Source organism: Mesoplodon densirostris, chromosome 14 (genome assembly GCF_025265405.1).
Source record: "Mesoplodon densirostris isolate mMesDen1 chromosome 14, mMesDen1 primary haplotype, whole genome shotgun sequence".
Lineage (NCBI taxonomy): Eukaryota > Metazoa > Chordata > Mammalia > Artiodactyla > Ziphiidae > Mesoplodon > Mesoplodon densirostris.
The window spans coordinates 78,096,198-78,111,249 of NC_082674.1; the positions used below are offsets into that span (position 1 = coordinate 78,096,198).

A 15,052-nucleotide genomic window follows, 5' to 3' on the forward strand; every position below is an offset into this window, starting at 1 on the left:
GCTCCACATCGTGGTGCTCGGACCCAAGCTTGGCCCAGGAGCAAGCAGAGGCAACAGCTGCCAAGCATGTGGGGAAAGCCCTGATCATTTGGGTTTGACTCAGAAGTTGTCCAGATGCTGGAAACAGCAACCAGCCAGGTGGGTGGCTGGAGGTGGCACAGGGCATCCATAGTGAAGGCTTAACTGCAGGCTGTTTTCCTCTCCGACCATAAAGTATTCACTTCTACACTGGGAGCACATCTGAGCACAGGTATGCGCCCTCCGGGTTCACAGCCACTTGCAAACCAATTTCACTTCAGAGCTCTTATTGCCTGCAATGTCCTTCCTCTCTTCTCTGGCAAATACAAATCCCAAACTGCCTTTGAAGCTCAACTCAAGACCACCCTCCTCTCAGGAGACATCTAGAATATCTGCTCTATCCCTCCCATTACCATTTTGCCCCAAATTTGAACCCCTTCTGCCCTTCTAGGCTGTCTTTAGCGTCCCAGCAAGCAATCTAAATCACTTACCATGCACCTGCGATGCCCCAGACACGGTGCTTGTCCTGAAGGATCTAAAGATGAGTAAGATGAAGTCCTTGACCTTTAGCGGCTGAGAGTTTAGACTTTCTGTGCTAGTGCACATTGAGAAGTCACCTGGCTTTTTTTGTATTACATCTTCAATTAAATAATGCCCCACCTTCTGAAAACTGTTTGTTGGCCTCGTTTTAGACAGGTTGGGATGCCCCGACTGCTGGGAGGGGCAAGTCGGAGCCTTTTCTGGAGAAGGACCAACACACGGAGGGCCAGGAGGCTGCCCAGATGGGACCCGGGATTATGTGACATGAAGAGAAAGGTGAGAACTCAACTGAGACTAAGACTCAACCGTAGTGACTAAAAACCAGGGTGAAAATGGCAAATATGGGAGTTGGTGGGCCTTGAGCCAAGGGATAGGCTACTAGGAAATATTCTTTTCAACTCATGCCTCGTATTCAACTGTCAGGGACCTTCAGCATCCAAAGCTAGCAGTGTCTCCAGGCTCTTCAGTAATGAAGGAGGCTAGGACTCTGTTGGAGAGCCCATAACTGGAATAAAGAATTTCCAGATCGTGACTTACAAGTGCCCAAAAGATGCACCTTCCCGAGGCCATGCCCTCCCTCAGGGGCTCACAGTTTGAGGTGCTGTTCTGGGCTGTGTGGAGGGTGTCTCCACCCCCCAGGAGCCCCAGGGAGTAGGACAGTGGAGCAGACACACACCATAGATGGTGATTCTCCCTTCTCCAATTGCCCTCCCACCCGGGGGTAGCCCAGCAGGACCACGGTCCCTACTGTGCCCTTCTATGCGCTGGACTTATGCGTATGAAGGAGAATGCTTCCCTGGGGTAGGAACCTTGGAATGTGAGGCCTTGCTCTTCACCCAGAGAAAAGCAGACTGCAGCAGGAGAGGTGACACCCCTTCGTGGACAGAAGGGGTGACGGGGGCTGAATGAGCCTGCTCTTCTCACCATTCTGGGTGCCGGCTGACCTGGGCGGTCAGTTCTCTAAAATGCTCGTGTCGGGAGGCTTTGCTGAGAAGGGGACTGTGTCAGCTGAACTGAGAGAAACAGAGTGTGTTGTCAGTGAAGTCAGCGGCATTAAGTATGTGTCAGAAAGGCCCTGTGGAAAAACAGATCAGGGGGAGCTGGCAGGATGTCTGAACTCATGAGACCAGGAGCCACGGAGCAGGAGAGATGAGAAGACAGCGGGAGTCTGAGCAAAGAGGGCTTAGGCTGCAGGAGCAAGGGAACCGTGCCTGCCAGGCTCCCAGCGAATCTGGGAACAGGGCCTTTCTCATGGTAATGACATTTTAATGAGAAAAATGAAGTAAAGAGTAATGGGGTGGAGAAACACATGGTCTGGTCCACTTTATCTTGGGAGAAAGCCCAGGGAAAGGTTTTTGGGGGAGTCTGGACAGCCAAGCATAAGGTCACGAAGGGGACAGATCAGGTTATGCACAAAACGCTGGGCTGAGCACATCTACCTGGGAACTTCTTGGGCCGTCACTGCCAACCTATTATATCTCCCACGGTTGATGTTAAGTAAATCAAATGTTTGGGCTCCACAATCCCTGACATGGTCTGGTGCCCCAGAAGGAAACGACTATATGTGGAAGGTGTTCAACAGACCCAGAAGCCTTCCAATAAATCCTTCTTTTTGCCTACGAGGATTCAAGTTGGATTCCTGCCACTTGCAGACCAAAGAACCCCTGACTGGAGCAGGGAGGTAACATCGTGGAGGTCAAGGTGGCATGAAGTAGCCGGATGCACAGGAGGAGTGCTGTGGGTCACAGCAAGGGGAACCCCCTCCAGATGGGGCCATGGGAAAAACTTCATGGAAGTCAATCATTACAGGCCCTACCACAGGGCACTAATTATGTTCCAGGCAAGTGCAAGTATTTTCCATGGATGCTTTCATAAACCCTCTGCCAGGAAATTATCAATGTTCCCATTTTCTAGACTAGGATCTTAAAGTCCAAAATAGCTAAGAAACTTCTCTGAGATCTCAGAACTTGGAAATGGTAGAGGCAGGCACAGTGCAGGCAGTGTGGTTCCTGACCTTGGATTCTCAAAGGGTGCCCTGTGCTGCCTGCCAGCTGTGAATTACACACGTGGGCACCAAGAGAGCTTTTTCTGGGACTTGACAGAGGGCTTTGGTGACTAGAGAGAAGGCTGAGGTGGGGGAGAAGGAGAGATGCTGACTTTCCTACCGTGCCCAGGTCTGCGACGATCCCGGTGATGCCTGGATCAGCAGTGCAGGTCCCCACTGAGCTCCCTGCGGTGTCTCTTGGAGCAGCACCCTGAGAGTCTACACTGCTGGCTTCAGCGGCTCCTGATGCACCCTCCCCACGGTGGAGCTGGGGCTGGGTGGGGTCCTCTTCATCACTGGGCTTCAAGCACTGGGCCAGGAGTCTCCAAGCCTTGGTGTGACCACCTTTCCAGGTCTGGAGCTGGGCCACAGCATGGTGGGCCTTGGCTGCCCACTCCTGCTGAAGCCAGTCCTCTGGGCATTCTCGGAGCACAGGGACCCGCTGGGCTACCTCCTTCGTGAGGACGAGAATGCTCTCCAGAGCCATGAGAAGGTCTTCCTGGCAGGGCCCAGACTCCTGACCTCCAGCCACAATTCCCTGCACAGCTTGGATACCAGACACCATTCTTTCCAGAGAGCCTTCTGGCCGGGTCTGGGGGTCTTTGCAGACAGAGAGCCTTGGGCCGAAGGCACCTTGGAGGACATGTTCATAGTCTGCATTGATGCTGCTGAGGTGGCCAGTCAGGGCCTTGGCTTGAAGGGTGAGCTCCAAGCAGAGAAGTTCAAAGCGGGTGGACAGGCTGGGAGATGGTTTGGGGAAGGAGGCCAGGATCTGTGCCACATCCAGCAGAGCATCTGTGAGCACGTGAACCTCCCTGCACAGAAAGGAGATCTCAGCCTTTACCTGCTCATCCCCACACAGAAGACAAGACAGCCTAGCAGCTTCTTGGAGCCTTTGAGAAACATCTGCTGCCTGAGCCAACCCTTCCTGCAGCCCCTGCTGGTCCTTCACAGCCTGTCGTAGTGGCAGTAGGAACAGGCCTTGTCTCCCGCTGAGCCTCTCCAGGCACTGGAGCAGGTCTTGCACAGCCACTGACCATAGAAGGCACCCATCCTCAATGCTCTCCTCCCACGACCTGGGGGCTTGGAAACCATCAGAGGCCAGAACTTTGTCCAAAAGCTGTTTGGCATGGGTCTCCACCTCCTCCAATCTGCCTTGCACTTGTAAATGTGCTTCTGGATGCCCAGCTGAGTCAGAATCCTTCTTACCCGAATCCATGGGTCCACTTTTGACTGCTAGTTGAACCATTGAGGCTAAGTTCTGCTGAAGCTCCATGAACACTGTCATGTTCTCTTGAAGATCAGCTGCTGGGTTGTTGCAAAACAGCTGTTGACACAGAGAATACCAGTCACCAGCTATGGCTACCAAACTTTGCCTGGTTTTCCTGGTCTTCCCAGACAGTTGGAGAGCCACTTCCAGAAGCCTATCAGTTCTAGCAGTTGTGCAATGTTCTATCTCCCTGGCTAGGTCAATAATAGAAGGTGCCAGTGATGGGATTTCTTGGAGTCCAGTCATCCTCTCTGACCCCAGTGGTCCCTCTCCAGCCAGGGCCTCCTGAGCTGCCTCTACAGCTGCATCCTGGTCCTGCAGGATGGTGTGAGCTGAGGTCACTCCCTGGTGGCTCAGGCTGTCTACAGCAAGCATGGGTTTGCCGATGGCAGGGAGTGGAGAGCCCACCTTCTGTAGACCGGTGTCAAGAATCAAGGGGCAAAAAAGATGATCCCTAGGTGGATAGGAGGTGCCTTGGTCGCTTTTCCCCAACCCAGGTTCCCTTTGGTGTTTCAGTGCAGGAGCTGTGCAATTCTGGAGGCTGGAGAGAATGAAATAAGAGCGTCTCTCAGCCATGTCAAACCTCTGGACTTGGTCCCGAAGGGGACTGAGGATATCTGGGTGGTTAGTTCCATCCAGCCCCTCTTGGATGCTCTGAGCTGAAGAGATCACATGTTTCGCCAAGGTTAATAGTGCATCTGTGTCCTGAGAGCCGTGCCCACCTGAACAGTGATCCCCAGTTGCACCCAGGACCCGGGAGGATTGCTCCAGCTGCTGGATCAAGACTCTCAGGCCATTCCGGAAAATAGGATCTCGATCTTGGTCCACATACCTGCTCATCACCTGCACTATGTGTGTCCCTCGACCCTGTAAATATGCCACAAGTGGAGAAAACTCTCTGGAATCTCCACTCCTCAAAGCCCATGTAAAAAAGTCCAAGTGCTTGGTCATTTCCTGAATGGACACACTCAGGAACTCAGGAATATCGAGAACATCATCAAAACATGCTAATAAGCCTTCAGATGCCCTGGCCCACTCCTGAAGCAAAGCCTGCAGGGCAGCAGGGCTCCAGTCCAGACCAGACCCTTGGGGGCTTTGTGCAAAAAGCTGTTGCACTCTGACCACAAGCCCCCAAAGGCCTGCCATGGTGGCCTCCATGTCTTTGCCAGTTTGCTGTCGTGGGCAGCAAACCAAGACCAAGTGAGCCACTCTGAACATCCGGTTGGCCTGGTCATGGAAAGCAGCGAGGAGAAGCTGGAGGCTCTCAGGCAAGGCCTCGCCATCGCACCGGGAGGAGACTGAGGGAGTAGCCAAGGCGGCCCGGACCAGTCTTTGAAGAGGGCTTTGCGTGTCGGTGAACGTGTCCAGGATCTGGCGCAGCAGCCCGGTGCGGACCCCCTGGGAGAGGTCCTCAGTCGCGGCCCACAGCGCTGCGCACTCCTCCCCCGGCTCCTGGCTGTTCCCGCCCGTCCCCGGAGGCCCGTCAATCGGGTCCAGGCGCCGGACGCCGGCGCTCCGCAGCTCCAGCAGCCGGCGGCAACGGGCCACTAGGCGCAGGCGCTCGGGCGGCGGAGAGCAGGCGGCCAGGCGCATGCAGTGCCAGACCACGGCCGCCAGCGGCGCGTCCAGCTCGCCGCGCAGCCGCTTGGGTCCGGGCGCCGCCAGCAGCTCCCGCAGCTGCCGCAGGCTCCGAGGGAGCGCGCCGTGCGCGGCGCGGGCCGCTGGGGCGGCGCCGGGCTCCAGGCGCCCTAGGAGCTCGCCCAGGGTCTTCCTGGCCAGAGCGAAGACGTGGCGCCGGGAGGCGGCCAGCCGCGGGTCGCGGGGACGCCGGAGGTGCCCGCGGGCGGCCACAAGCAGCGCGGGGACGCAGCCCCGCAGCAGGCGGCTGGCGCGGCCCAGGCGCTCCTCGGACCCGCGCGCGGTCAGGCCGCCCAGGCTCTGCAGCGCCACCGCCAGGTCGGCGAAGGGGCCGCGCAGCGAGGCCGCGTCGCCCGCCGCTTCCAGCGCGTCCAGGCAAGTCAGGCACCAGCCCGCCGCTCGCACCATCTTCCTCGCCGTCGCCGCGTCTTCCAGCAGCAGGACCTGTTTGGGCAATCGGGGGAAGAGAAGCTGGAAAATGCCTACACGTTTCTGGAGCCGAAGCGAGAGCAACGGCAGCTGCTTTTCCCCCATTGTGCAAATAAAGGTCCTCCAAAAGACTAAAGAGAATCTGAGATAATAACAGTAATACTAATGATGACGATGTCACCTAAGAGTGACGTTTAAAGAAAACATTTGGCTTAACTGAAAATGTAAGCCCCTCTAAATTGAGCTACATTTAATGTGGGGTCCAATCTGGCTTTGAAGAGCCCTTCTCTTCACATTACAGGAGGAGCAGTCAACCGTCCACGCGGTAACCAAAACATCACGAACGAAAGAGTGTTTAGGAAGCACTTACTGTTTGCATGAGGATGATGGGGGCTGGCGAGATGGCCTGTCCAAGAAGTGCCTCTAAGAAATCTTTCCTGGTCTGACTCTGTCGCTCCCTGACTGCTCTGTTCATCCCCTTCAACAGAGCTGGTACCCAGCCACTTCCACGAGCCTGCCGTTCTTCCCCTCTCCTCCTCCCATCAGCAGGTGCCAAAGCCCTCTGGCTGTGCCTCTCTCATTTCCCCATTTCAATCTTTCTTTAATGAGGATCTGCTAAATTACAACTACACCCCCTCCCAATAACCCACAGTATTAAAGTTTAAATGATGAACATTATTAATATATTAATATTTGATAATAGTTGAGGCATATAACATTGTAACAGGGAGCGATGTAGCGAGCTAAAAGAGTTGTGACAGATGGTGGAATGTCAGGATGGAGAATGGGGAGTATTTGGAGGCTGAGGGGGTTATCCTGGCCCCTGAGATCCTCCCAGGTGTAAGGCAATTCAGCAAGTTAGCCAAATAGGCTGAGAGTTGCCCAGGTTTTGGTAACTTCTCCCCAGGTAGCTCCTGGCCATGGGTAGGGTGGGAAATGCATCCCTTATCATTATGGTTTGGTGGCCAAGTGTGGGGATCAGGGGTTGCATGTGGGTTTAAGAACAGAGACTCAGTACGTCTACCCAGCTCCCTATGGCAGCTTCCACAATGAGCATTTATTAAATTGGTAATGAACTCTGCGATCTTGGCGTAAACTTGGGCAGGTTTCTCTCTCTGGGGTGGGCATCCCTTGTGGGAATGACATGCCCCATCCATGCTTCCCAGCAATGAGCTCTCTGTGCAGACCAACGGGCCAGCCAGCTCTGACATCAGCCTCACCTTCGTGGTGTCTACCAGGATGTGCTGAGCCGTGGTCACTAGCTCCTCCTGGTGGCTCTGACATTCCGGCTGAAGATGGAGCTTCTGAGCTACCAGCGTGATATTCCTTGAAGACAGGATCAGAGACTCCGCGGCAACCCCCATTTCCTCCTGGAGCCACACTTCCTCAGAGTCTCCCGCCAACCTGGACAGACATGTTCTTCGCTCAGCATTTACCAACACTCCATGAACGTAATGTTACAAAAAAGAAACATCCCAGTGAGGAAACTGTGACGCATAGCAGTTACAGAGCACGATGAAGCCATTAACGTGGTGACGTAGGTCTGTATGTAAGGTGACAGGAGCCTCTCCAAGATGTGATATTGGGTGAATAAAACCAAACTACAGAGCAGTGTGTATGGCGAGATTTAATTTGTTTTCAATTAAGTGTAGATCTACATCGAGAGCCATTTATCGAGAAGGATAATCATCAAACTGTGGTTCTATCTTGGTGTCTTAAAATATGCTTTGTTCCTTTTTGAATTGCTCTCATTCTCTCTGCAATGAACACATACAATTACTACAGAAAACAATAAGCCTCTTTTCCCAAGGAAGAACTCTCTAGAATCTCATTGCAATCCATGTTATCAGGAGGAGATGTTTTGTGTAACAAAAATCAGTTACCATGAACACAGATGTCCACAGCAGCTGTTTTGTTCATGTGATTGCAAACATTTCTTTTTCAATAATAATCCCTAACCACACAAAACAAAACAAGAAAAGTCCCACCCCCTCCTGCCTGATCATATAATGGTTATTCTTTGCAAATGAGGCTGAGCTCTGTGCCTTTGGACTTGCAGGCTGGGAGGACACAGGAGTGCCAACTTGAGTGATCTCAGAGAAGCTCCTCTCAGCTTTTGGTCCCTTACCTAATGGCAGCTGATTTCAATGCCCCTCATTCTTTCCTGCCCCAAACAATCCAGCTACCCTCATGTAAAATATCCCGAGTTCCCAGTGTGCAGAATCACACCAACCCAAAAAACCCAGCACAGCAAAACGTCGAAACACTGGGGGAAAGGAATATTGGAGAGAATATGTGACAGCTTTTGTCTTCCCTTATTTTACTTTTGACTCCTTGCGGAGAATTTGCACATCAGCTGCTCAGCCCATAAATTTGACACTCAGGCCGCTCAGCCCATAAATATGACTGTGCCACATCCTGGCAGCTGTTCAGTTGCAGAGCTGGGGCCCTCACACACTTGCTAACTTCCTGGGCTTTCTCATGGGAGAGAAACATAGCAGTCAAGAATCAGGGTTGTATATGTGAAATGAGGTTGTGGAGTCCAGTCTTAAGGCAATTAATAGCTGTGTTCAAATATATGACCTTGAGTACCAGCTACTTCACACAGAATAGAAACTCTGCAGTGATCTGCCCAAATGAATCTTCTCATGACCTGCTGACCTTCCCAACTCTCCTCCCTCTTCCTGAGACCTTTGGGACATTTTTCAATCCTTTCTCCCCTCACTCTCTTCCCTACTTTTAGATTCGGCTGAGGTAGTTTAATGTTTTGAATTTGAAGACTCAGTTAGAATTCCCCTTAGCATTGCATCTCTTTTTCAAGAATTTTGATTCTTAACCATTCCAAGATGCAGTACTATTATCCTTTACAAAGTTCTGTTCTTCTTCATCTTCCCTTATCTTGAGGTCTTTGGTTTCTGTTTGTGTTGTTTATCAGTATTTTTCTGGGTTTTTTTGATTTCTTGAGTTGGGGTACATGGTGATATGGTCACTAAATCCTTGCTTATCTGCATTCATATACTTCCTGTTTCAGGTTAATGATGAGGTGTCTGGATAGAGCGTTCTTAATCGCAGGCCTTTCCTCTTCGCAGCCCATAGACTTGTTACCAGCATCTTCTGCCCTCCAGAGTTACAGGTGAGAAATATGAAGCCAGTCTATTTGATGCCAGTCTAATTGACCTTCCTTTATAAGTAATTTGTTTTTCTTTTGTCTGGAAGCACCAAGAGTTCAGGAATTATGCCAACATATGCTTTATATATATCTTTCCTCCACAATCTCACCCAGAACCCAGGGAGCAGTTTTTATGTACAGATTTGGGTCATTAATTGGCTCAGAGAAATTTTCTTCTATTATTTGTTTAATTATTGCCTCTCCTCAATCTCTTCATGTTTCTCCTTCTAGAAGCCCCATTAGCTGAAAATTGGGTCTCCTGGATCTGTCCTTCAATTCTACTCTATTTTACATGTGTGATTTCTATATCTTTCTGCTTTTGCTCTTTGGCCAAATTATATTGATAGCTTGCTCTTTCAGATCAATAATTGAGTCATAATAGTAAATATTCTTGGGACTTCCCTGGTGGTCCAGTGGTAAAGAATCCGCCTTCCAATGCAAGGGACGTGGGTTTGATCCCTGGTCGGCGAACTAAGATCCCTCATGCCACGGGCAACTGATCTCGAGTACCGCAAACTACAGAGCCCATGCAACACAACTAGAGAGAAGCCCATGTGCTACAACAAAGAGCCCACATGCTGCAATGAAAAATCCCTCATGCCTCAACGAAGATCCCGTGTGCCGCAAGTAAGACCTGATGCAGCCAAAAATAATGAATAAATAAATAAATAAAATAGTAAATATTCTCAAACTTTTGCTTCAAGCCATGAGAGTATCAGACCAACCTTCCCACCAAGAACACTGGTAAAAGATGGATGAAATATTTTTTAAAACCCAGATACTTTAAGGTGCTAGAGATCAACCAAGGCAGCCAAGATTTATTCCCAAGTAACGCAGGCCAAGAGGCACAAAAGCCATGTACAAAGTAGCAGCTATGCCAAGACTTCAGTAGTCTCATGGTACTGAGAAAATAAAAATTAGAGTTTGGGTCTCATCAATGTGAAGGAAACCTGATGAGTATCCCAGGATTTCAGCTGAGACCCCAAAGGCTACACCTTAGAAGTAAGAATGGGAAATAGACATCTCCTAACAAAGACTGAAACTAGTCTTGAAGCATCTCAAGGTTTTGATTGGAGAAGAGTGACCTCTCCCTACTTTACCTGCCCATCAGAATAAAATTAAATTCTCTCTGGAAGGAGACAATACTACAATTTTTATACATTATGTATTGTATTCAGTTTTTTTTATTAGCCCACATGAAAAGATAAAGGTAGCATCTCAAATTATTTTGGTAAAGATAGACTTTATAATAAATAGTGCTGGGGGAGTTCCCTGGTGGTCTAGTGGTTAGGAATCGGCACTTTCACTGCCGCGGCCCGGATTCAATCCCTGGTCAAAACACTGAGATCCCACAAGCTGCGTGACCAAAAAAATAATAAATACATATATAAATAGTGCTGGGACAACTGAGTAGACATCTGGAAAAATATAAAGTGAGATTCCTATCTTAAGCCATACACAAGACTGAACTCTGAGTAGATTAGGCAATCTGAATATAAAATCAAAACTATACAAGTACTAGAAGAAAATGTGAGTGAATTCTTCTTTAATCTTGGTGTGAGAAAACCTTTGTAACTATGACTCAAAACCAAAAGGCAATAAAAGAATAGGTTGATAAATTTAACTACATAAAATTTTTAAATTTCCATGGCAAAAAAAAAAAACACACCTAAAATATCAAAAGACATACAGTAAGCTGGGAAAAGATTTTTGCAATATATATGACAGACAAAGTTACTAACCTTAATGTATAATATATTCAATGTTTATAAACCTAATGATATAACTCTGCACCATACACTTTGCTTTTATCACTTAATAGTGTATGTGTTTTGGATTAATAACATAACCTAACATACACTACAAAGGGCTAATAACCTAATTATATTTCAATAGATCCAACATGTAATATATAATATGTTTCAACCCAGAAATCTCACTACAAAGAATCTACCACCTCCAACAATATGAAAGTACATATGCACAAGGTTATTTACTGCAGCATTGTTTATAATTTCAAATATTGGAAACAACCTAAATGTGCATTCATACAACAGTGGTTGAATAAATTATGGTGCATTCATACACATAATGGAGTTATACAACTCCATATAAAAAAGTAAGGAAAATTTCTATGAAATGATATGTGTGATCTCCATGATATATTAAGTAAAATAATCAAAGTGCACAACAATATCTGTAACATACCCTTCATGTAAGAAAGAAGATATTAAAAAATACACATGTCAAAATTAACCAGAATGTGGGGAAATCCCAAAATAAAATATGAAGTAACAAATGAACCTAACTAATCACTGAAGTTGTCAGAATTCTAAGATCGCCCGCAAGGCTCTCATCCCCTGGTGTACACACCCTGTGTAATGGCCTCCCCTTGAGTGTGGGTGGGACCTGTGAATAGGATGGGATGGCAGCCTGTGATTATGTTATATTATAGGAAAAAGGGGTTTGTTGATATAATTAAGGCCCCTAGTCATTGGCTTGAGTTAATCAAAGGAGGATTATCTTGGGCTGGCTTGACCAAAGCAGATGAGCCATTAAAAGGGCGAGTGGGTCCTTCTTGAAGAGACAGATTTGAAGCAGCAGAGACACTCTCCTGTTAGCCTTGAAGAAGCAAATTGCCACATTGCGGAGAAGGCCATATCTTAGGGCCTCAGTTCTCCAATCCCAGAGGACTGAATACTGACAGCAGCCAGTGAGCTTGGAAGGGGACCTGAGCCTCAGATGAGATTGGGGCCCACCTGACACCTGGGTCATCTGGCTCACCCAGCCAGATGAGACCCACAGCAGCAGACCAGCTACCCCAGGCCCAGACTCCTGACCCACAGACACTGTGAGATGATAAATGGGTGTTGTTTTCAGCAGCTAAACCGGTGGTAATTTGTAACGCAGCAGTAGAAAAAGAATACGATTTCAAATGAATAACACTGAAGGGGATGGGGAAGAAAAAAACTAACCTAAGTAACTCTAGAGAACAATATTTTTCCAGGAGAGGGTCAGGATAAAAATGGTAAGAACTACATAAAAATGCTTCCCTCTAGTAATCTGTTTCTCATATAGTTACAGGTTAAATTTGCTATTCCTTCACGTGTATAGGGCTGAAAATAAGTGGATATATTGTGGGTAATGAGTACCAGGAGTCTCATTTTTGGAGAAAGAAGCTGCAAATAAGGAAAGGAGAAGATAAGAAAGAACCTTGTGAGGTTGGATTGGACTTGGAGATATGAATATGCGATTATATATATATATATATATATATATATATATATATATATATGCATTCAGAGACATAGAAATAAATAGTCAATGTATGTGTGCCCATGGATTAGGATACATACATATATTTCTTAGCTCTGTCTGCTGAGAGGCCCGAGGAGCAATGACACACCAGTAATAATGAGTATATTTAAAGCCCAGATCTTGGTTTCTAAATGCTCTTATCCTTCAGTAAAGGAAACCACGGTTCTTTGGGGGAAGAAGTTAATTCCAGGCCTCAGGCTGGAAAAATGCAAGATGAGTCTGAAAAATAAGTGGGTGCTTTAAAAAAATGGAGACATTTTCAAAAGGACACAAGAGCTGATTGGAAGGAACTCCTGATGACCAAAACTGGATTGAATTAAACAGTAAAATAATGACAGTATTGGATTATAAGCCATAGAACGAAATAAATATCCAGTATAAATCATTGAATATATACATATAATTGAACACATAAATGAGGGAGAAAGGATATTATTTCTGCACAGAAGAATTCCAGTTTACATACATAGAAGAAATGAGAGAAATTTTAAAAATTATTAGGCAAACATCATAGTAACAATTCTTACAGGCAAGATACACTAATGGATAAATGGATGAAAGTTTGAAGAGAAACAGAACAGTTACAGAAATTACTCCAAGACACTTATGAATTACAAAAGGAAAAATAGTGGAGAAATCTATCGGTTAGTTAGCAACTCAACTAAATGATAAAGTTTAAAATCACTAGTAATAAGATAGATCAACATCATGATAGAATGCATAAAGAAGGCCACATCACTTCTGTGATATTCTTGCCAAAAAATGCATAACCTCAATCTAATCTAATCATGACAAAACAATCTGACAAACCCAAATTAATAGATATGAAAGTACTAAATAACTGACTGCAAAATAACTGACCAAGACTAATCACAGTATCAGGGTCATAGAAGACAAAGAATGAAGAACTGCCACAGATTGGAAAATCTTAAGGAGAGACCATTAAATGCAATGTGGAACCCTGAATTCGATCCTGGAACAGAAAAAGAACATTAGGAGGAAAACTGGCGAAGTTTGAATGAGGTTTACAGTATAGTTAATAGTATTGTATCAATGTTAATTTCCTGGTTTTGAAAATTGCACTATGGATATATAAGTTGTTAACATTAGGGAAAATGAAGTGATGTATGTACCTGAACTCTATTATTTTTTAACAGCTTTCTTGCGGTAGAAGTGACATACACATATTTAGTATAAATTTTAATAAGCTTGACACGTATTCGCCCATCAAAGCATCACCACAAGATAGTGAACACCTATCCAACACCTCTGAAACTTTCCTAATGCCCTTTGTGCTCTCTCGTTCCTGACTTACAGCCTGGGCCCCCCAGCCCACCTATCCCTGGCTTTCTGTCACCATAGATCAGCTTGCATTATCTAAAGTTCTGTGTACATGAAAAAAATGTGCTCTTTTGTGTCTGAGTTCTTTCATGCAACATCATTCTTTCTGAGATCCATCCATGTCATTTGTAGTTCATTCCTTCATACTGCTGGCAATCCATGGATAGATATGCTTTATATGAATTTTTTAAATGAAAATGGAGAGGTAGGGTAGAAAAAAGGATGGGAAGAAGGAGTGGGAAGGAGAGAGAGAAAGCAAAAATATCTGGAATCAATATATACCAAATGTTCACAGTGGTTACCTATGGGCTGTAGACTTATGGGTAATTCTTTTCTTCCTCATCTCATTCATATTTTCTAAATGTTCATCGTATGATACATTTTTAAGCAAAAGGGAACATATGCTGTGTTGGCCTCTTCTTGTGGGGTCTTCCCTGTAGCCCCGTCCTGATGCCAGTGCTGGTCTGCTGATGTGGCAAGTTCCTTCTGGCCTCCTGAGAGCTTACACAGCAGAGAGAAACACTGGAACTTGCCAGCCAGAGAGAAACACTTAGCACGTTGTGTACAGATTGCCTCCATTTGCCCTCTCCTGAGAACTGCTGGAGGAGCTGTCCTGAAAGCCAAGGGAACCAAACCCAAGTCAGAATATGAATTATTTGCAGTGTCACTCGGATTTGATGGGCTGGACCATATCCCATGATCATGAGCACAGATAATTCTCTTTATAAATAATTTACTTGCCCGGAACAGACGATACAGTAAATGCATTTATAATGAAGCAGACAAAAAGGATATTTAACTTCTCCCAAAGTTTTTTGTGCCCTTTTTTGTGTGTGATTACAAAATGCATTGCATTAAAAACTTAGAATGTACAAAAGAGCATTAAATTAGTATAAAATCACTCTATTCTCAAACTCCTAAGTAAATTATTGTAAAAATTTTGGGAAGTTTCTTTCCATGAATCTTTTTTTCCTTTCACATCACTGGGGTCACACCATGTACAGTGCCTCTGGCTGCATATCTTGTGTGTGTGTATTAAAATATACATAACATAAAACTTACCATCATACCCATTTTTAAGTGCACAGGTATTGTGGCATTAAGTACATTCACATTGTTGTGCAACTATCACCACCATCCATCTCCAGAACTTTTTTCAACATCTCAAATTGAAACTCTTTTTTTTTTAAGATTTAATTTTATTTATTTTTGGCTGCATTGGGTCTTTGTTGCTGCATGCCGGCTTTCTCTAGTTGCGGCGAGCGGGGCTACTCTTCGTTGTGAG

At 46.4% G+C, this 15,052-nt stretch overlaps 1 protein-coding gene across 1 annotated transcript in view; it reads right to left on the minus strand.

The window, feature by feature from the left end:
- Positions 1-15,052, minus strand: part of LOC132501423 (uncharacterized) — a 51,317-nt gene that overhangs the window by 11,914 nt on the left and 24,351 nt on the right. The window contains exons 6-7 of the mRNA XM_060116996.1: positions 7,160-7,343; positions 2,724-5,954 (exon numbers count right to left, since the gene is read on the minus strand). Coding sequence (XP_059972979.1) covers positions 2,724-5,954; positions 7,160-7,343 — 3,415 coding nt within the window. The remainder of the gene's footprint in view (positions 1-2,723; positions 5,955-7,159; positions 7,344-15,052) is intronic.